The sequence below is a fragment of the Gambusia affinis genome, linkage group LG06, assembly GCF_019740435.1.
Source record: "Gambusia affinis linkage group LG06, SWU_Gaff_1.0, whole genome shotgun sequence".
Taxonomy (NCBI): domain Eukaryota; kingdom Metazoa; phylum Chordata; class Actinopteri; order Cyprinodontiformes; family Poeciliidae; genus Gambusia; species Gambusia affinis.
The window spans coordinates 26,405,432-26,426,135 of record NC_057873.1 but is presented as its reverse complement, the minus strand read 5'-3'; the positions used below and the strand labels follow the sequence as shown (position 1 = coordinate 26,426,135).

At 38.9% G+C, this 20,704-nt stretch overlaps 1 protein-coding gene across 2 annotated transcripts; it reads left to right on the top strand.

Moving 5' to 3' along the window:
• The first annotated feature begins 112 nt into the window (after positions 1–112).
• On the top strand, positions 113–20,704 carry taok1a (TAO kinase 1a). Of its 2 annotated transcripts, none has more exons than XM_044119235.1 (20): positions 113–403; positions 3,505–3,761; positions 5,175–5,246; positions 5,843–5,944; positions 7,381–7,426; positions 7,534–7,630; positions 7,727–7,840; positions 8,268–8,359; positions 8,927–9,020; positions 9,101–9,182; positions 9,728–9,895; positions 9,983–10,183; positions 10,303–10,434; positions 11,035–11,271; positions 12,093–12,221; positions 12,336–12,539; positions 14,121–14,360; positions 15,377–15,589; positions 15,711–15,893; positions 16,751–20,704. In XM_044119235.1, exons 2-20 carry the CDS (start codon positions 3,630–3,632, stop codon positions 17,261–17,263), a joined length of 3,051 nt encoding a protein of 1,016 aa, XP_043975170.1. In that variant the 5' UTR covers positions 113–403; positions 3,505–3,629; the 3' UTR covers positions 17,264–20,704. The 2 variants fall into 2 exon arrangements, with proteins under 2 accessions (XP_043975170.1, XP_043975169.1); XM_044119234.1 differs by having other exon boundaries at positions 113–595.

Genomic DNA, 20,704 nt, shown 5'->3' with positions numbered 1-20,704 from the left:
TGTTGTTGTTGTTTTATCTATGTAGAAGGCAAACCTTTAGCGTTTTTGAAGTACGGTAAGTTCCAGAGTTTCCGCCTCCTGGTGTTCCTGGGTCAGGGAGAGTTTATTGCAACAGGCAGGGCGGAACTGCAATTTGTAGCATGTCGGAGAGAAGACCTTTACATAACTTGATAATTCAGGTGTCATTTGAGCTAAGTTAAATATCCAGTTCGTCGAACTACTTCGCAGATTCCACAGCGGCTCGTTTATATGTGTTTTTTTGCCGCTGCCTGAACTTTTCTCGCATTCTTCCCTAGTGTATTTTTCACGGAGAGAGGCGCGGCGGCAGAGCGCTCGGCAGCCATCTTTGGAGCTTGCCTGGGAGTGGGAGCTGACTGCTGTGGCACCCCAATTTACTTCAAGGGTGGGCATTTTAATCTTTAGTAATTTCACTGACGTACTCTGTTAAATCGGCTGACAGCGTGAAGAACCACCAGGATTTAGCTTACGAAGCTTCCGTGCTGGGAATGAAACTGGAAAAGTACTTTCTAATCCCAAACTGGTCTGAAGTGTACGCCACTTTCCCCATCTCTCAGAACTGGCCTGTCAGAACAGGGTGAGTTCCAGCTAACCGGCTAAGCTAAATTAGCAAACATTAGCTTGTTGGGCTTTTTAAATTAAATTTTCTCTTAATTAAACCAAACTGATGTTTAACTCAATTTCTGTTGAGTAGTTACACAACAGTTCAGACTGATAACACATTAGGAACACTGCTTGAGCTGTTTCATCCTATGACACGTAACTTGGCGAACGTTAAGTTTGGTGCTAACATTATATAGTCAACATTGGGAATCTCTTGAAACATTTCGATTTATATTCGTACGTCAGAGCTTTGAGTCGTGTGTTAGTTTCTGACAATGTGAAGGCTTGCCTTTGCCACTCACAAGACGAGTGGGAGCGTGACTACTTTTAGGAAAATTAAAGAATGTGAAGGCTGACTTGTAAAAGAAGGGAGTTATCACCAGTGACATGAGCTGAAACGCCCAGGTAAGATGTGATGCTAGTCAAACCCCAGAAGGACTCACCTGGGGAACACGTGACGCAAACTTTACATTTACTAACAGTGCTGCTTGTATTAATGCCCAAATGTATTAATTAAATATTGATACACTGTATGTATATATATTTTTTGTATTAGATTTTTCTACTCTTTGTATACTTTTTGGAGCTGTGGTGCCCAAAGTGTGTCCTGGAGGGCTGGCGTCCTGCATGTTTTAGTTCTCTCCCTGGTTTAACACGCCTGGATCAAATGATGGCTCCTTAGAAGGCCTCAGAAGAACATTGACATTCTGAAAATGTTGTTGGCACCACCAGGGAGAGAACTAAAACATGCACGATGCCGGCCCTCCAGGACACACTTTGGGGACTCCTGTTTTAGAGTAATCGTCTGTTTCATGTCAGAGAGAGATTTTATGTGTAAGTAGGGTGAAATTTAAGACTTGCATTTTACCATTTCTATTTCCTTACTGTTAATATAATCTAATTTCAGTTTAAAGTCCAAAGAGGATTTTCCAAATGACACCAAAAATGAAGAGTTTTTAGAAGCTGAGACTGTGAGAAAATGTATGTCTCTTGATTTACTTGGAAGAAAATGTAATTTTACCATTAAGTGTTGTGCTAACGATCTCTAATGAGTGTTTTCTTTTTTATTGAGAAGAATAAATGTCATTTTATTGACTTCTTCTTTATTCAGATAAAAATGAGTTTCTGTAGCACGGAATACATTTTCCAACATCTAAACCATATTCTGCTTCAAACTAAATATATTCTGCTCGCATTATTCCTCAAATTAAAACTTAATAAGGCTATTTCCATGTTTTAATGGAAGCTGCTTACATATGTTCTTGAAAAGATCATTTTATTAACATAAACCTCTTCAGTAAGCCCCAGCTATGTTGTTATCAGAAGATGAAATGACAGCAATATTTTTTAAATTTTTGTTTTTTCTTCTTCTTTGTCACGCTTCGAGTTTTTCCCCTTCTGCTGTCAGATATTTCAGTGCGTGTTTGCTCTTGTTTTTGTGCCAGGGACGCTAGATGTAACTTGTCAAGTTTCTCACTAGGGCCCATTCCAACCTCGCCGGAGCCGCGCGAACAGGAAGTGCAGAGAGTCACGGTGTAGTGAGGGCATACGTTGGGAATTCCAGCCCTCCAGCTTCGTTGTCCTGTCCTGCCGCATTCTTAAGTGTTTTTGTGAGCGGCGGTTTGGAAGGCTTGTCCTGATTCACGGCAGTGTCAGCTATCGGCACTTCTTTCCTCGTGTGTGTGCGCGGTCGAAAACGGTGTCATGACATATGACAACAAAGCTCATTGAGTCGCACCGATGTCATAAAGGACAATGGCAATAAAGAGGCACAGTCCTGCATGGTAATGAGGCTTTATTTTGTGGCTGTGGCTACATCTGTGTGGAATAGTGGGGTTGTTCAGTGTTGTTGTGAGACAAAAGATGTCTGCTTGGACCGGGGGCTGTTTCGCCCGGGCTGGGAAAGAAGTCTTGTGACTCGAGCGTCAGCTCTGCATCTGTTTGCAACTGATCAGATGAGCCTCTGCATGGACTCAGTAAATTTTCCTCAGTGATCTTCTACAGTCCACATTAGCAGGGCTGTTCATAACAACGGCGAAGGAAAGGAATATTCCCTTCCTCAGTGGAGTGTTTTTGCGAAAGAAAAAATTTAAAACGGGGTTTTAAATTTCCTCATAACTAGTTGCATATCATTGTGAACAGGCCGTCTTTATGGTAAACATAAGGGAAAGATTTTAATTAAAATCAGCGTTAATATCAAAATGATAAAACGCTGCAGTCGACTTGATGTATTTCGTTCAACCAAAACAACTTCTGCAACTGCTCCGTCTTTTTGTCAGCTGAATTGCGTAGAACGTTTTGTTTAATTTAGCAAAAAGCTACATTAGCTACAAACCAAGCCAATCTGCCACCAGATGTTCACATGTGTTGGGAGTTACTATTTATACTATTTATCGTATTGTTCGAAATTTATAGTGATAATTTTTTTATCAGAGATGGAGAATTTTGATTTACGTATCTCTGTCAAATAAATTCATTTTAATGATCTTCAACTGTCTTACTTTTTGGATTTTTAGTTTTACTATATTCTGTTTATTCAATGAGAATATCAATAAATACAAAATAGAGAATGAAATTATTGTTGCAGTTTAGTGAGACAAATCACCCTTTTTTATGTGATTGGTGTCCAAATGTCTTCAGTGTGGTGCCATACAGTCGCCTAAAATAGTAATGCCACACAGTAAATAGTTCTTATCATCACTTTTATCGTCATCGCAGTGGTAGCACAAAGTATCGTACTGAAGCTGTAAGTCCACATTGCCCAGCCCTGCTTTATTTCTTCTGATTCTTCTTCAAATGTATTTTTAAAATTGAGAATTGCCATAATCTTGAAAGAAAATGTGTAATATTCTGTTTGTTCTTTGTTTTTGTTTTTTTGTGCAGCGCTGACCACATGAAATCACTGTCCTGCAGATGAGCCGTCGCAGGGGGCTTGCCCGTCGCTGTCGGAGACCCAGATAGTTCCCAGCGGCGGCGGCGGCGGTGGCACCACCCCGACGTCTTCCGGGATGCCCAACAACAGCCGGGCGGGGAACCTGAAGGACCCCGACGTTGCAGAACTCTTCTTCAGAGAGGACCCGGAAAAGCTCTTCACAGATCTGCACGAAATCGGACATGGCAGCTTTGGAGCTGTGTATTTTGTGAGTTGTTTTTTTTTTTGTTTTGTTTGTCTTTTCAGTGGGATGCATAGCGAAGCACCAGTAAGTTACCTGGTGATCACATCCACATATTTTCCCTCAATCAGCTTCCCTTCTTATTCAATAAACGCGTCACAACTACAAACTTCCTAATTTAGTTTTATGTAATCACATTAAAAGGCAGTGTATTATCTGATGCATTTTTTTTGTTTTTGTTTTAATGTAGGCCGTCTTTATGGTAAACAAATTATGTTATAGAAATTGTTCCAGAGATTATTGCTATAAACAATAATATTGTTGTTTTGACACCATTTTCAATTAATATTATGATAATGGCATAACAAACGCAAGTTCGCCAATAAACTTTGTACAGAACACTCCATATTTTAAATATCCAAAATATTACACAATAGCTAAAAACAATAAATTCAAAAGAAATAAAAGCCACTTACTACCAAAAGCATACATAAAACGGATTTTACCTCTGTAAACAAAATTGTCCTTCATCAAAATGGAAATAATTGAGCTCATTTTAATGTATCATGCTATGAGTTGCTCATTACAACAGGCTTATTTTGGTCTGAATCAAATTATGGTGAGGGAAATATGCCGTGATACATAAATGGAGATTACTTTCTAATCCCGCTACAGTCTGTAAGATTAATGTAAAAAAAAAAAAAAAAATCCTGCAGCACATATTTAATTTCTGATTTAAAACGAAGTTTGTTCAAATGACATTATCAGCGTTCATTATCCTTAGAATAAAATCATAATCGGCTGGTTAGAAATTGGAATTGGATTATTAATGCTTAATTGATCTGTACTCATAGAAATGTTTATAGTCTTTTTCAGTCTGACTTTTGAACAAAAAATTACATCTTTGTTCAACTACTTAAAAAAGGTTTTATTCTGTACAGTTCTAGATCAGAGTCTGTTGATAAGCATGTTTTAGTCTGAGGCTTTTAGAGATTATATAATTGATTGTGTTGATTATGCTTTCAGTACCAGATGGGTCTGTAATGAAGGCTTTCAGTTGGCTCTAAATGTTTCTGAGTTCTCACAACACAATATTTTTGCTCTTGATTAAGCAGTCTAAATGGTTGAAACCTAATTTACTTCAGTTATTCTCCAAGTCTTGCATTTTATGATTATTATTATTATTACATCAGTATCTCCAAACAAAATCAGTTTTCTTTTTTTTTCTTTTTTTTACCATCAAAATACAACAAATATTGCTGTTTATAATGCTCAATAGCAACAAACTGCTGGTTTGATGGTTTAAGGAAAGCGTTTTGCAATTTGTGGATGTGTTCATGCATAAAAATAAATAAAAACAAACAAATAACACACAAAGAAAACAATCTTCAAGTATTTGTCAAATTACAATGTTTACAATCAGTTCTTCTCATCTCTCAGGCACGGGATGTGCGGTCGAATGATGTGGTGGCCATCAAGAAGATGTCCTATATTGGAAAACAGTCTAATGAGGTATAATGGCGTTTTCTGGATGCAAACATATGATAAAAAAATAAAAAAACAGGAATGCTTACGCTTTGGGTCGTAATGTAGACACTTTTAATCAATTTTGCCTTGAATGCCATGGAAATAAAAAAAAAAAAAGAATTGCCCATAAACACAATCTATGTTTCTTCAAACAGCTGCGTATAGTGTCTGTTGGATTTCTTTCTTTTTTTTATGACTCTGGCAATTGACACTTTGAAATAGGAAAAAAAGACCTGCCATCTTCTAAGATTTCTTTATCAAATTATGAAAGAGAAACATCAGGCCTGCTACCAGCAGGTTGTGTTGCTGTCAGAATAATGGAAAAGACTGCATGGTGTTGCTACTCAATGCAAATGTAAAAGTTTGTTAGGCTTCAGAGTTTGCACAGTTTTGCTGTCATTTTAATCATACTGCATCAAAATTGCATGCAAAACAATTCATGGGAATTAGTCAGTTTTCTCAACTGACAGCATTATATTCTATTATTGCTCCCAAGTTATTTCGGGGGTAACTTAATGCAAAAACGAATTTGATGTTTGCTCTCTGGTTTTCTTTTTATGAACTCTGTACTGATTTCACAGAAATGGCAAGATATAATCAAGGAGGTGAAATTCCTGCGGCGAATACAGCACCCAAACAGCATAGAGTACAAAGGATGTTACCTGCGAGAGCACACTGCTTGGGTAAGGGCTTCTTTTTAAAAATAAATAAATAAAAAAATCAGGGAAATTGGAAAATGATGAGGCCTGCTTGATCGTGGAAACAAATTGTGAATGCCATTGTTTTTTAACAAAACTAAGATTTAAGATGAATACACCTTCAACAATCAACTTGAAGGACAGGTAGGTGCTGTGAACATGAAAAAAAAAAAAATGTTATTCAATTTATTAAAAATAAGTGGGAAGTATTGATCCAGATGTAGCCTTTCCTTAAGTAAACACAAAGAAAAGCAGCACCATGGTTTACATCAACAAACTTTGGAAAATGAATGAATGCAATGAAAATATATAAGATGTAGTAATGTATTTAAAACAATAGCAAAATTTTAAATGATATTCAAAATCCAAAAATTAATTATGGTTAGGATTGGTTTTCTTATTTTATCCTTTAACCTTTAATTTGTAATTTTGCTTGTTTTTTTTTTTATATATATATATACATCTTATCTGTCAATAATTATTAAGAGCAATGTATTTCAGCTCACCCATTTTAATGTGCTGTATTTTCGGGACTATAGAGTGCACCTTACTATAAGCCGCACCTACAAATAAAAAATAAACAAAAAAACCACTGGAAACCGCTGGTATCTCCGCCGCTCTCGGTTTTTCACAAGGACAGCAGAGGCAGAGCCCTCAACTTCAAAGCTGCTTCATATGAACTTCTTTGTGTGGTTTCCCTGATGAGGGGGAATGAGTTCGAAAACATTTCTCCGTCGTGCCTGCTGCTAGCATGTGCTTGTTCTAAATGAAAGTCACGTCACGCTTTCTTCTTTGATTTCCAATTTTGACTTTTAATGATTCGCTTCCTGCTAAAGAGCCCCGTGGCGGTTGAAGAAAAATCCACAGAAAAGCCACACCGGGCTACAAGCCGCGGGAAAAAAGTGCCGGCTTATGTCACTAAAAGATTCCCTGAATTTGTTTCCAATTTGGCCACATGTATTAAACAAATTCCAGCTATTCACTTTAATAATAGATAATTTGTCACTTTGTGTTTAAATGTCATGTAGTTGCATGAAATGGGCTGCTTTTTTTTGTCACTTTGCCATTCTGTACTTTTTGTAGTTTTGGTTGTTTTCATATTTGACTGAAATGTACAAAATGGGGCCCAGTAGATGGATGCTTTGTGCAGACCTTAACTTTCGGAGGGACATTTTGCTGGCTCTGTCATTAAAAGGATTAAAGGTGCACATCTTAAGAAAGTGATATATGGCAAAAACAGTACAAGAAAATCCCACCATTTTTTCCGCAGTTATGTTTTTTTTAAATTGTTATTATTTGGAGCCAAAATCAAACTGAAATGAAAAATATCCTGTTGGGTAGACTTATAAGTAGCTAATGTTGAACATAAACTGAAAGACAAAAGCAAGAAACAAACATTCAATCTCTTTACTTCTCAACAGCTGGTAATGGAGTACTGTCTGGGCTCGGCTTCAGATTTGTTAGAAGGTGAGTTAAGTCAATCACAACGTGGGAATGTTGTTCCCGCTTTGCAAGTTTATGTATTTTTCTTTTTTCCCCGTATTGCGTCACCAATGATAATTAATACCTTCCAGTTCACAAGAAACCCCTGCAAGAAGTGGAAATTGCTGCAATTACCCATGGTGCTCTTCACGGATTGGCTTACCTTCACTCCCACAACATGATCCACCGGTGCGTATTTGAGTATTTTTCAAGCAAACCTTTGTTTGCTCCATGTTCTGCCGTTCCAGTGAAACGTCATTCGTTTCCTTCTGTATGTTTTTACAGTGACATCAAAGCAGGAAACATCTTGTTGACAGAACCAGGTCAGGTGAAACTAGCAGACTTTGGCTCGGCCTCCATTGCCTGTCCGGCCAATTCTTTTGTCGGGACTCCATATTGGTAAGTGAACAGCCATGTATAGATGCATCTGTGATAAATTAGAATACAAACAAGAAGGTCATTTGTTTCAGTAGTTCAACAGAAACAAGTAGCGGTTTGCAAAAGTACTCATACACTGTGACCTTTTCCATATCTTGTCACATTAAAACCTCAAATATAAATGATATTTTATTGCAATTTTATGTGAAGTTTTGTGAAGTAGAAAGAAAATTAGACAGGATTAAGAACAATTTTCTTTTTACAAATAAATACCTGAAAAGTGCGTATTAGCCTCTGGCCTGGACTCTTTAAGTACAGACTCCAACCTGGTAAATTTCTCCAATGCCTTTGCTTGTATTTTCTGTTTGTGTCAGTTTGTTTTCGTATTAGTGTTTGTTTTTACTCGTCCCATCTTATGTTTATCTTGGTGCGTATGTCTTCTTCTCAGGATGGCCCCAGAGGTCATATTAGCCATGGATGAGGGTCAGTATGATGGAAAGGTGGACATCTGGTCTTTGGGAATAACCTGCATTGAATTAGGTACGTCCGTATTGTCAAGATTGCTCCCCTCCCCTCAGTATTTTAACGTTTCTCCCAGTCATCATTACTTTAAGCCACTTAGGCTGGCTCCTTGCAACAACAGAAACCTCCACAAGCTTTTGCTGGCACTGATGTGACTTTGCTCATACATAACTTGCCTAGGCTTTCAATGCATAGGCATGTAATTTATCTGCATTCCTTTTTTACCTCGTAAATGAAGGATTCTCGAGGTGTGGGACACACCAAGTATTCATCTCTGTCTGCTTTTGTGTGAGCTTTTATGTTTCCTAATTGAGGGCAAACATGCCCCAAATACTTCATCGGCACAGTTATGTGTGTTTAGACTGTACACAGCCAGACAAAGGAACCTTTAGAGAAGAAAATTAACAAGTCAACCCTTCTTGAAGGCTAAGATTAACTTTGAAAATCTAAAACCATAAAAAGAATTATTTTGTGTCTTATTTTTACCTATTCAAATATAAACTAAATGTGTAATATTTGAGCTAAACACGTAAAGTTTGAAACATTTTGGATTTTTAAAAAACTGATATACTTCTTGGTTTCTAGCCGAGAGGAAGCCTCCTCTGTTCAACATGAATGCGATGAGTGCCTTATATCATATAGCACAGAACGACAGCCCCGTTCTGCAGTCTACTGAATGGTGAGTGAAAAGCGCTGCGACTCAGACTGCTTCTGAAAATGTAATCTTCTAATGACTAAATTTGACATGCTCTTTTTCAGGACGGATTATTTTCGGAAATTTGTCGATTCGTGTCTTCAGAAACTTCCTCAGGAAAGGCCAAACTCTGAGGAGCTCCTAAAGGTAGGGCATTTAAAATTTGGACAACAGATTCTTCTTAACTTTGTAGTCTTTTCTTTTTAAACAAGGTGCCTACACATCCTTAAAAAGTCTTAATATAACTAAAATTAGGGACCTAAAGTCTTAAAATCATTGAGGAAATATAAGTTGGTCTTAAAAACATTTATCACAAGTCTTAAATTTTGCTGTGGCAGGACTATGTAATGTCATATATTCTTTGTAGTTTTCCTTTCTCAGCGCAAAAAATTTACGGCTATCACTAACTAGCTAATTTTACCCTTGGTAGCTGCTACCTTACTAGCAACTAAACATGGGTAAGTGTACATTTATTACGAGTTGGCTGGATGTTGTTCATCAAGGATGTGTTGACGACACATACAATTTGTTTCTTTGAGGTTTTCCTTTGTACATTTCTGTCATGATATAGGCCTTAAATTCCATTGATTAAAGGTCTTAAAGTCTTAAATTTCAGTGGGTGTCACTTCCATTGACCTTGTTTAAACCATAAAAGTTTCAACATTAACATTAGTTTCTTTTCCGGCCCCCAGCATGTGTTTATCCAGCGTGAACGGCCAGAATCGGTCCTAATAGATCTAATAAATCGGACCAAGGATGCTGTGAGGGAACTAGACAATCTGCAGTACCGCAAGGTGAAGAAGATCTTATTTCAGGAAGCTCACAACGGCTCCACGAATGAGGCGCAAGACGACGACGAGGTCTGCCCCTACCTGGCCTGTTTGTGCTTTAGCAGCATCCTCTGTTGTTGTAGCCTTTTTATTGTTTCCTGTGCCGTGTGTGTGTAGGAGCCGGACCCCAGCGTGAGTGGGACAGGCACGGTGAACAGCGTCGGGAGCAACCAGTCCATACCCAGCATGTCCATCAGTGCCAGCTCCCAGAGCAGCTCTGTCAACAGCCTACCTGATGCGGGCGAGGACAAGAGCGAGCCGGACATGGACGGCGACGGCACGGTGATGTCCAACAGCTCGGTCATTAATCTCAAACCCGTAAGAGAATCAATCCCAGAATCCTGAGTATTCACATCACAACTGAGCTGTTGTGTCTCTGTTTTCTGGTTGCTGTGCAGTTTCTTCACTCTGGGTTTGTTGCTTTTCCTTCTGATCAGGAACAAGAGACGCGCAAAGAAGAGTCAGAGCCTCATGGCAGAGGCACGACGGAGCCACAAGCTGCCCCCACTCAGACCCAGAGGACAAGACGAAACCGTGAAGACTTTGCGACTATACGTACAGCGTCAGCGGTAGAAATGCCTTCTTTCCTTACTGAGAGTTTGGGAATGAAACTGTTTGAATTCATAAAGATGATGCAGGTGGAATTAGAGGCATTTCTACATAGAAACCTGATCCATATAAATGTACGGACATAAACGGCGCATCATACTTTTGATTCCCACAGATCATTTGACAGCATTAGGCTATGATGTTCAGTGGATTCTATTAAGTATTAAAAGGGAAACTGCAGCAATTTTGTCATAAGGAATACTTGATCTATTTTTTTTAAAGTCTTTGTGGCTCAACGGATAGTTATTCAGAAAGATTTGGATTTTCCTGGAGTATGTTTTCTTAACAAGCATGTGAATATGTTCCAAGTTCACATATTTTCCTTTTATGCAGTTATTAAAAAACTCCACCCAAGGGTTTTTTTTTTTTTGTTTGTTTTATTTTGTTTTAGAATTATTCTTAATGTAAAGAAAATGTATTTCTTTGAGCTCACTGCTGAGTTTCTGAAAGGGTGACAGCATGTCTGTGTGGCGTGGCTCTTTTTTTTTTTTTTGTCTAGGACAGCACATTATTGACAATCAAGTTGATTTTAAAAAAAGTCTGTGTCTTGTGTTTGTCAGCTCACACGCCAGATGAAGGAGCACGAGCAGGAATCAGAGCTAAGAGAGCAGATCCTGGGCTACAAGCGAATGAGACGGCAGCACCAGAAGCAGCTGCTGGCTCTGGAGAACAAGCTGAAGACCGAGGTGGATGAGCACCGGCTCCGTCTGGACAAGGAGCTGGAGAACCAGAGGAACAACTTCGCCCAAGAGCTGGAGAAGGTGGTCAAGAAACACCAGGCATCCATGGAGAAAGATGTGAGCTTCCGAAACACAAGCATGTACCAGCTCAGAGCTGTGTTTAACAATGTAGAGCTTCTGAATATATTCCTCTTAAATGTGCCCAGATATTGCATTAGGGAAGAAATGGTTTCAAGGGTTGGTTAGAAATTTTTTGAAGTTCCTTTTACGAATCGTAGAAAATGTCGTCTTAGCATGAGGTTAATAGAAAAGTACATAAATCTTCTAAACCAAATGATTTCAGCGATAGAATATTTTCACGTTTGACAAAAAACGCACCAAAGTCAGTAAGAGTCTGACGTGAAATTGCTAAAGTCAGCTAAAACTGTTCAGGTAAATAAACTAACCAATTATTTTGCTTTTTTGTGCTTAGCAACAGCAAAGTTTACATGTAAGGAACAAACATTTGACTGTCACTTCCAATCCTCAGGTTCAATTTTAAACCCCTTAAATTTGAATTTTCTTGACAAGCAGCCACCACCTACAGCTAAATGTTTGTGTCTTTCCAGTGCAACATTTGCAAATCACTAGATAAGTGATATTTTTAGCAGTACATTTTGGATCCGAGCCTTTTTTTTTTTTTTTTACATTGATAACCCAGCGCTTTAATATGTATCCGCCTGAACAGAGGTTACGCTTCATTAAGAGTTTTTTGTTGTTGTTGTTGTTAATTCACCTTCCATCTCGGAGTCACTGATGAAAACAAAAGTTCAAATCAATATCTGGATCCTCGCTTTCTGTGGATAAAAATGTAGTCCAGCTGATGGTGCTATGGTGGCTGCTGTTTTGCATTGATCACGCTGATAATGGTGGGGGCGGTTGTTTTGTTTTCCCACTAGGCAAAAACATTTAGCAACGATGAAAAGAAGTTCCAACATCACATCCAGAGTCAGCAGAAGAAAGAGCTGAACAGTTTCCTGGATTCCCAAAAACGAGAGTACAAGCGTCGCAAGGAGCAGCTGAAAGAGGTTTCAAACTTCATCGCACTTATTTTCACACATATTTGTCTTTCGATGTCAAATATAATTACACTCACAAGTTCAGCTTTAGTAGTAACGTTAAATGTGTTTCGTTTTGTCCAGGAGCTGAACGAAAACCAGTCAACGCCCAAGAAAGAAAAGCAGGAGTGGCTGTCCAAGCAGAAGGAGAACTTCCAGAACCACCAAGCAGCGGAAGAGGCCAACCTCCAGCGCAGACAGAGGCAGTACCTGGACCTGGAGTGTCGCCGGTTCAAAAGAAGGATCCTGATGGCTCGCCACAAAATTGAACAGCAGCATCTGCGAGAGGTCAACACTGCTCACTGTGGCATTTATTGACTGGGAATGGAAACCGGTTCTCGTGCCTAACAATTCCGTCTGTCTGTTCCAATAACGCGAGATGTACACGCCTCATATTTTGATTTAAAATGCATCCAAAATGGCGTCCCGACAGATGCGATCCAAAGTATGAAAAGTATGGAGTAAAATAACAATGAATATGATTTGGGAAGGTGTTTTCCTCAGCTGGAGATACTTTAAGACCTGATAAATCCTTCCTGAAAAGGCAGAAAGTATTTATGCCTTTCTGAAGGCAAAACCAAAAACAAATGTGCAAAAAGTTGCATTTCATGTTAAAATGTCCATTTAACAGATGGATTCTCGTTATTTTTTGAGCCAGTTTTAATTTAGTTTGAATCTAATGCAACATGGTGCATACTAGGGCTGTTGTAAACGAATATTTTAGTAATTGAGTAATTTATCGATTATTCTTACGATTAATTAAGTAATTAGATAAAGAAAAGATAAAATAAAACATTGGTAAATCTAATATAGCAGCAGTATTACTATCGCATATCAACATCAGTCCAAGTTTTCACAGTTGAGCTTCCCTAACAATAACTTTTCTGTAGTTTCAGAAAATTAACTTGTAACTATAATAACTCACTTCCCAAGTTAACCTGAAGAAAAATTATACAAAAATCTGCAATTATATTCAATTTAATGATAAAGAGGCAGGCTCACAAATACGTTTATAAAACATGTCTATAGTCCAGCTTTTCATTTATGTTTTCATCTCCAATCAGTTTAATAGATGAACTCTCACCTTGCCCAGACATCTAGAGCTTTTGTGTTCATGTTAGCAACTGGATTTGACACCTTTGTGTAAAATTCGTCGTACAAGGAAACATCTACCAGCTACATACTGCCACCCATTTGTTGAGACCTCGATGATATGAAATAAATTTTCCGGTTCGTCCAAAAAACTACACTTACGTTAATTATCTAATGTTCAGCCGCCCGCAGTCTTCAGTTTATCTGCTCACCTGTATAAATACACCTGCAGCGCTCTTCCCTGCCGTTCACTCTGAACCACAACCAGGCAGCAGCTCCTGGAGACTGCCGTACTCCAGGCATCGCGCCAGTCATTTTAAGGATGCTTGTTGTTACCCTGAAAACGACAAAGACCCAGAAATTATCATCAATCAATAAAATTCTCCCAGGCTGAACTTGAAAACTGGACGTTATGCTGCTAACACTTGGCTTTCGTCAACAACTCAGGCGGAAGTAAGAGCTCCGCGCAACACAAATAATAACCCGGCTGGAACACGGTGCGCTAAATAATAAAACATAATTTAACAAATCTTCAAGGCAGATAAATTTTCCCCGAGGAATTTTAATAATCAAGGTACTGGAATCTCTCGAGGAATCGTTTCAGCCCTAGTGCATACTTTGAGTTATTTCCTAATTCAATGACAATCAATAAGGAGTCTGTATCACTAAATTCTCATCGGTTCCTGACAAAACAAAGTATTTTTTGTTTGTTTTTCTTTTTAATTTCCACCTCAAGAGGTACCTTTTGTGATTTCCTCTGTGTACTTGTGTTGGTAGGAATTAAACAAGCGTCAGACCCAGAAGGACTTGGAGCATGCCATGCTTCTGCGTCACCACGAGTCCATGCAAGAGCTCCAGTTCCGCCAGCTAAACACCATCCAGAAGACACGGGTCGAGCTGACCCGGCTACAGCACCAGACGGAGCTGACCAATCAGCAGGAGTACAACAAGAGGAGAGAGCGGGAGCTTAGACGAAAACACGGCATGGAGGTTCGTCAGCAGCCCAAGAGCCTCAAGGTTAGTCTCTGACCTGTCGTGAAACTTGTTTCACTGTTTTGTGTTTAACATCAACTGAAACAATTTTTCTGTTTCTGATTTTTTTTTTTTTTTTTTTCCCCCCTATGGTTTCTGTTAGTCAACATGCTATTGATAACTCACATCCCACTGATAGCATTTAAGCTATCCATTGCCTTTTAGCTAACTTTTGCTTACCCAATATTGCTTGCATACTGAATTTAGTATGCAAGCAATATCACATGTTTGGTCAACATGCTAGTGACAATATTTTAGCTAACCATAGCATTGTTGCTAATTTTCAGCATAACCCCTTATTTGTTTCCGACCAGTACGCACACTTTTGCAGGCCCCTATGAAATTTCTTCAGACGTTTTCTAGCTACCACTTCTTCTTTCTCAGTTGTAGCCTGTTACAAGCAGTCTGAAAAGTCTTAAATTCACAAATCTAAAATCAAAGCCTTGAAATGCCTGAAATTCACTATAAATGATGTAAGTCGGCTTTAAATGTCATAATCACAGGTCTCAACTTTTGTGGTGGCAGGACTGTTTAATTCTGTGTTTTTTATTTTTCATTCTGGAGCTTTTCTGTCAAGCGAAGATTAGAGTCGTCATCGTATGTTCTGTGACTCCAGGCGGTTGAGGATACAGCTAACCAGTTGCTAGTAAACCCTTGCCTAGCTAGCAAGTTTTTTTTTATTTTAGTTTTTTTTACATTTATCCTCTATTGTTTGTTGTTGCCACTGGCTGATTTCTGTAGCCAGCCCTTACTATGCTGGGAGCGTTCTGTAAAAAAAAAAAAGGCTTGGCCCTGCTCTATAAAATATCCAGTTTTCTTTTGTTCATTTCTGTCATGAAGCAGGGCTTAAATTTCATCGATACTGTTCTTAAAACACGTCTTAAACTCTTACGTTTGAGTTGGTGAAACCGGCAAAAAGCTTATATTAAAGATATTTGTCTCCTAATGCGATGAAGGTCTACACACATTATTAATCTAATTCCTGTTTTTCTGTTTTCAAGTGCACAGAGCTCCAGATCAAAAAGCAGTTTCAAGACACATGTAAGATCCAGACCCGGCAGTATAAAGCATTGAGGAACCACCTGTTGGAGACCACACCAAAGTCCGAGCACAAAGCTGTCCTCCAACGCCTAAAGCAGGAGCAGCATCGCAAACTTGCCATTTTAGCAGAGCAGTACGAGCATTCCATCAGTGAAATGTTCTCAACACAGGCGGTGAGTCTTTCAGTGCCAGAAATGTACAAGCAAGACTGTCGATCCTCAACGCAACATTGCGTTTTTATCGTCTTACTGTTTCAGGATGAGTAACGTTGCGTTTTTCATTCCTTGTGTTTAGTTACGCCTGGATGTGACTCAGGAATCTCAATGCCAAGCATTACAGATCCAGCTGCAGCAGGAGCTGGAGCTTCTCAATGCCTACCAGAGCAAAATTAAGATGCAGATGGACGCACAGCATGCCCGCGAGAAGAATGACCTGGAACAAAGGGTGTCACTCCGAAGAGCACTACTGGAGCAAAAGGTTCAGCATTTGTTCACAATCAAGAGTATATTTCCTCGGTTTCTTACAACTTATCATTCTAAGTTTGTTGCTTGGAATTATGTTTAAAAAAAACAACAACCAAAACACCAGCTTGAAATGGAGAAGCGTCAACACAAAGCAGCTGAAAACGAGCCAAACAAGATGACTGTTAATGTTAATTTGATATTTGGAAGCGTACTGAATGGCTTTGTCCATTTTGTCTGCTGCCAAAAGCTAAAAGTACAACCAGACTACAATTCTAAAACAGCAGAGAAAAACATCATTGCTCACAACTTGGCCCAGTCAAAATTCAACCAGATATTAAACTCAATGGGAGAAATCCCAGAAAAAAGTAAGGGCTCAGAAGTCATCCATTGAAAAAATGTGAGTTGGTCATAAATATTTTAATTACATGTCTTAAATTTTGGGATGGCAGAACTGTTTAATCTCGTGTATGTAGTTTTTATTTCTTCTTCTTGTGGGACTTTCTTGACACTGTCAAGCAAATGTTGCAGCTACAGCTATCTCACTACAAATATACCATAGCTGTCCAGCTAACTTTAAATATACTGCCTGTTGGGTGGACGGCATTTGTCTTTGCCATTGGCTAATTTTTATTTCCAACCCATACGATGCTGCATTCACGCTGCACTATAAACCTTCATACTACTACTATGCAAAACACGCAGTTTTCTTCTGTAAATTTATATTATGATACAGGTCTTACATTTTTATTAAAGGTCTTAAAAAGTGTTTAATTTGCGTTGGTGCAGAAACCCTGCACATCTACTAAATTCCCATTCGTTTTTATCCTCGTGCCTGTGAGTAATGCTCCATCTTCTTTGGCTTCTCCGTAGATTGAGGACGAAATGCAATCGTTGCAAAACGAGCGCACAGAGCGCATCCAGAACCTGCTGGAGCGCCAGGCCCGGGAAGTCGAGGCCTTCGACTCGGAGAGCATGCGCCTGGGCTTCAACAACATGATGCTGGCGGACCTCTCCCCCGAAGCGCTCAGCAACAGTTTCCCCGGTGCTCCAGGCGGCTACAGCCAGCACCAGCAGCTGCGGCCCTCCTTGAGCTCTCAAGGGCCACGCTGGGGCAGCCGCGGTTCCAGCCTGAGCTCCAATCACAGAGGCAGCCACCACCACTACCAAGCCAGCTTAGGAGGGTCGCCTATGCAGCAAGGGTGGGGGGGGCACGGCTCACCGGGTGGCGGAGGAGGAGGAGGAGGAGGTGCGGGTCAGATGCAGTGGGGCCACCCACAAGGCGGGGCCCTACAGGCAATGGGGGGGCGCGTCGAGCCCGGGATGAGCAGGAGCTCCAGTGTTACCTCGCAAATATCCAACGGGTCGCAGTTCTCCTACTCGTAGATTCGCCTTCCTGTTTGCTTGGAGTCACTTTATATAGAAACCTGTCTGCCTGTGACACTACCCCACTCCCAAAATGTTTCCCCTTGTACAGATGTGGATGTGTGGTGGAGTAAATGTTGCTCAGGTCAAAAAGGGGGCGGGGAACTTCCTCTCCCCCAGCCCATCCTCAACGGCAGTTTTATGAGCACAGATTCTGAAATGCATGTTACACAAGAGTATCAACAAGTAAGTTTGACTTGTTTTGCTTTTTCTTTTTTATATATTTCTCCTCTGTGGAGGATATTTTTTCGTAAGTTTGTGCTATTCACAGCCATTGCTTTCGTTTTGCACATAAAACACCACTCTAAAGCCTTTTGTAGGTTCAAACAATCACATTAAATAGATTTTTTTAATTATTATTATAATTTTTTTTATCTTCCCGTTTATGTTTAGCAATGCACTGGCCAAATTGTTTTTCTCCTTTTTTTCCTTTTTTTTTTTTTCCCTGTGGTACGGTGGAGAACCCAATCAAACGACTGGGGATGCTTTGCTGTTGTCTACCAGCCTGCTGTAGTGGCCCTTCGTGTTTTCTTTTGTTTTGTTTTGTTTTTAATTAAGAAATTTCGCTCCGCCTTGATTCTCGAGGATCAACCAAAAGAAAAAAATCTCAAATACAGAACCAAACAAATCTTAATCGCTTTAGACAGTTGCTTCTACTAACTCTGTGCCTTTTTAGCTTTTATTAGCTCGGTTTGTTTCAGTTACCGGTAACTCTGGTTAAATATTTTTAAATTTCTTCATTTATCTCTGATCTCTAACATAGATTGTATTTTTATCTTTTTTTTTTTTTTTTTTCCCCACGCCTCCAAAATAGTTTTGCATAAATTTATACGACTAAATACAGTAGAAACATTCAAAGCTACTTTTTAGCCTTTTTTTTTTAGTTTTGTTGTTGTTTATGCCTGAGTGCAGAGAATGTCACTGTAACCCTTAAACTTAGCCTTCAAAAACAATCTTTAGTGCTAATCTTTATTTTTATATATATATATCTATATATAGATATATATATATAAACATATATATATTAGTGCCTTTTTAATACTGCTGCCTTTTTCGAAGCACTTTATACAGCTCGATGAGTGTAAGATTAATATTTGACTTCTTTTCTCAAAGCTCCTGGTGAATGAATGTTTCATTGGTACGCATGTAGAAAAGTCAAACTTACTGTGCTGTGATATTTTCTTTTTCCTCCTTCTGCATGTTGGACAGTATAAGTGAAAGAATTTTCCAAAATTTGACAGCCTTTTCTTTTGTTTTTGAGTCTGCAGATGTGTGTTACTGCTTCTGTTTGATGTTGACTGAACAGAATGTGAGGATGCAGCCTGTTTTTTTCTTCTTCTTTTTAAGACGTGTACAGATGACAGTTTCCATGAAACCAACTGAACAAAAACTCGAACCTTTTATGTGCAGACAGTGAGTTACGACCAAGACGACCGGCTCTGTGCTACTGAACGTAAACTCTTATTGAAAATAACATGTTGAGGCCTAAATACACTTTTTAAAAAAAAAAACAAAAAAAAACACTAAAGGTCAGTAGAGATAGGCATGGTGTAGGTTTTTTTTTTGGGGGGCGGGGGGGGGATTTAGATGCAGAATCTGTCAAAAGCATCGATACCTTTTGAACTTTTTGTCACATTACAACCACTAAGTTGTTTTCTTGGGTTTTACATGATATTACAACTGATGACACGTTAAAAACTCAGAACTGTGAGGTAAAATAAAATATTCTGTCCAGTTTGTTAGATCTTAAAACAGCTGAAGTTCAGTCTGATTGACCTTGAACGGTATCTTAACATCAAGTATTTCTGCAGATTTAGTCGGACTTAGCTCGGGACTTTGACTAGTCCATTCTGACTATTGCAGCTTTGACTATCTGTTTTGGATTATTGTTTTTAGGCTTCTTTTTTTTTTACCCATTTCAACACTACATTCCCCTCCCAAACCCCAAGTCGATTATTATATATATTTTTTCGTTTCATTTATTTCTGCATCACATCATCCCCACAGCATGACGCTGCCTCAACCGTATTCCGCTGTGGGCACTGTGTATTCTAGGTGATTATCAGTCGTAGTTTTCCAAACACAACTTGGAAAACTTCGCGTTTTGTGATGAGGTCTGAAAAATTTGAGTTGCGTTCTCAACCGAACAAATAAATAAAAATCTAATGAGGTACTTTTAAAGTTTGTGGTTGTAGCATGACAAAACATGAGAAGGTTCAAGGGGTGTGAAGACGTTTTCACTTTTCTTTTTTTCTGCTAACAAAGTACCTACTTTTAACTGATTAAAAAAATAAATAAATAAATTTAAAGGGTAATTTTACCGATAAATAATTCAGGTGTGTCCTGTGACTCACGGTTGAAAATATCCATATTTTCAGAGTTCTTTTGAAAGAGTTTGTTTACGTTTCTGAACTTCATGTAGCAGTATCAACCGCCTTTTGTGGTTTCATTTTGGCCCCCGTCCCCCCCAAGTCTCATCTAGTTATTTTGAAACCTCCGGACTCAATTCCTCATTCTTGAATTCAGTCATCTCCTTTGAATGCCACTTTTGTAGTCGGTTAAGCAACACTTGTGCAGATGATTTTCCGAACCCTACACCTTCGAGCGTTTTGTCCTCATTCCAGCCTGATTCAGGGCTGTTATTAAACTTTTCTTTTTGATTTTCTGACGACACAAAAAGTGCTGGGATTTTAAATATTTTTTTTCCTTTCAGGTTGTTCTTTAATTTCTGTATATATTTCACCACAGAAAATTACGCATATCATGTAACGTAATATATGGCCTCAAAAACTGTTTTATGCCTACTGCTACTGTATCCAAGTAAGTTGTATTCAATTCCCTTGATTTTTATTTTTTTTTTCCCCCCTTTGGCTAGAAATAAAATCATAATGTACTAATAATTGGGAGTTTTTCTGCAACTCCAAAGCCAAGACCAAGTGTTTGAATGTTATGCCAGCAAAGCCTTGCATACATGCCAAGTTTTACTTTCACATTGGACAATTTGACTTCACTCTAAAATGGGGCTCAATCTAGATGTTACAGTCAAATCCATACTTTCTTTTTTTCTTTTTTCTTTCCGCTTTTATTTTAATCGTTTCATGGAACAGTTCCTAACATCCTACTGACTGAAAGCGAGTGGAATGCTTTATTGTGAATCGGCAACTGAAAAAGGATTCTTTTCCCTACGGTCAAACACTGTGCCATACCGGAAGTCGCCAAACACCGAACATCCGCGTGTCTGTCCTCATCTCGAAGTCTTCATTAAGTGACTGTTGGTTAGAATCAAATCATAACGATCAAGTTGTTTTGTTTTGTTGTTGTTTTTTTTTTTTTGGTTTTTTTTTGTGGGTTTGGGGGTTAAAGTTTAATAAAAAAAGAAAAAAAAAACAAAAGGCGGAGTTA

Excerpts from the sequence above, each read along its gene's own strand:
- taok1a (XM_044119235.1), top strand. The coding sequence starts at position 3,630 with ATGCCCAACAACAGCCGGGCGGGGAACCTGAAGGACCCCGACGTTGCA. Across the intron at positions 8,360-8,926 it reads AATAACCTGCATTGAATTAG|CCGAGAGGAAGCCTCCTCTG; the intron begins GTACGTCCGTAT and ends CTTGGTTTCTAG. Across the intron at positions 9,021-9,100 it reads GTTCTGCAGTCTACTGAATG|GACGGATTATTTTCGGAAAT; the intron begins GTGAGTGAAAAG and ends GCTCTTTTTCAG.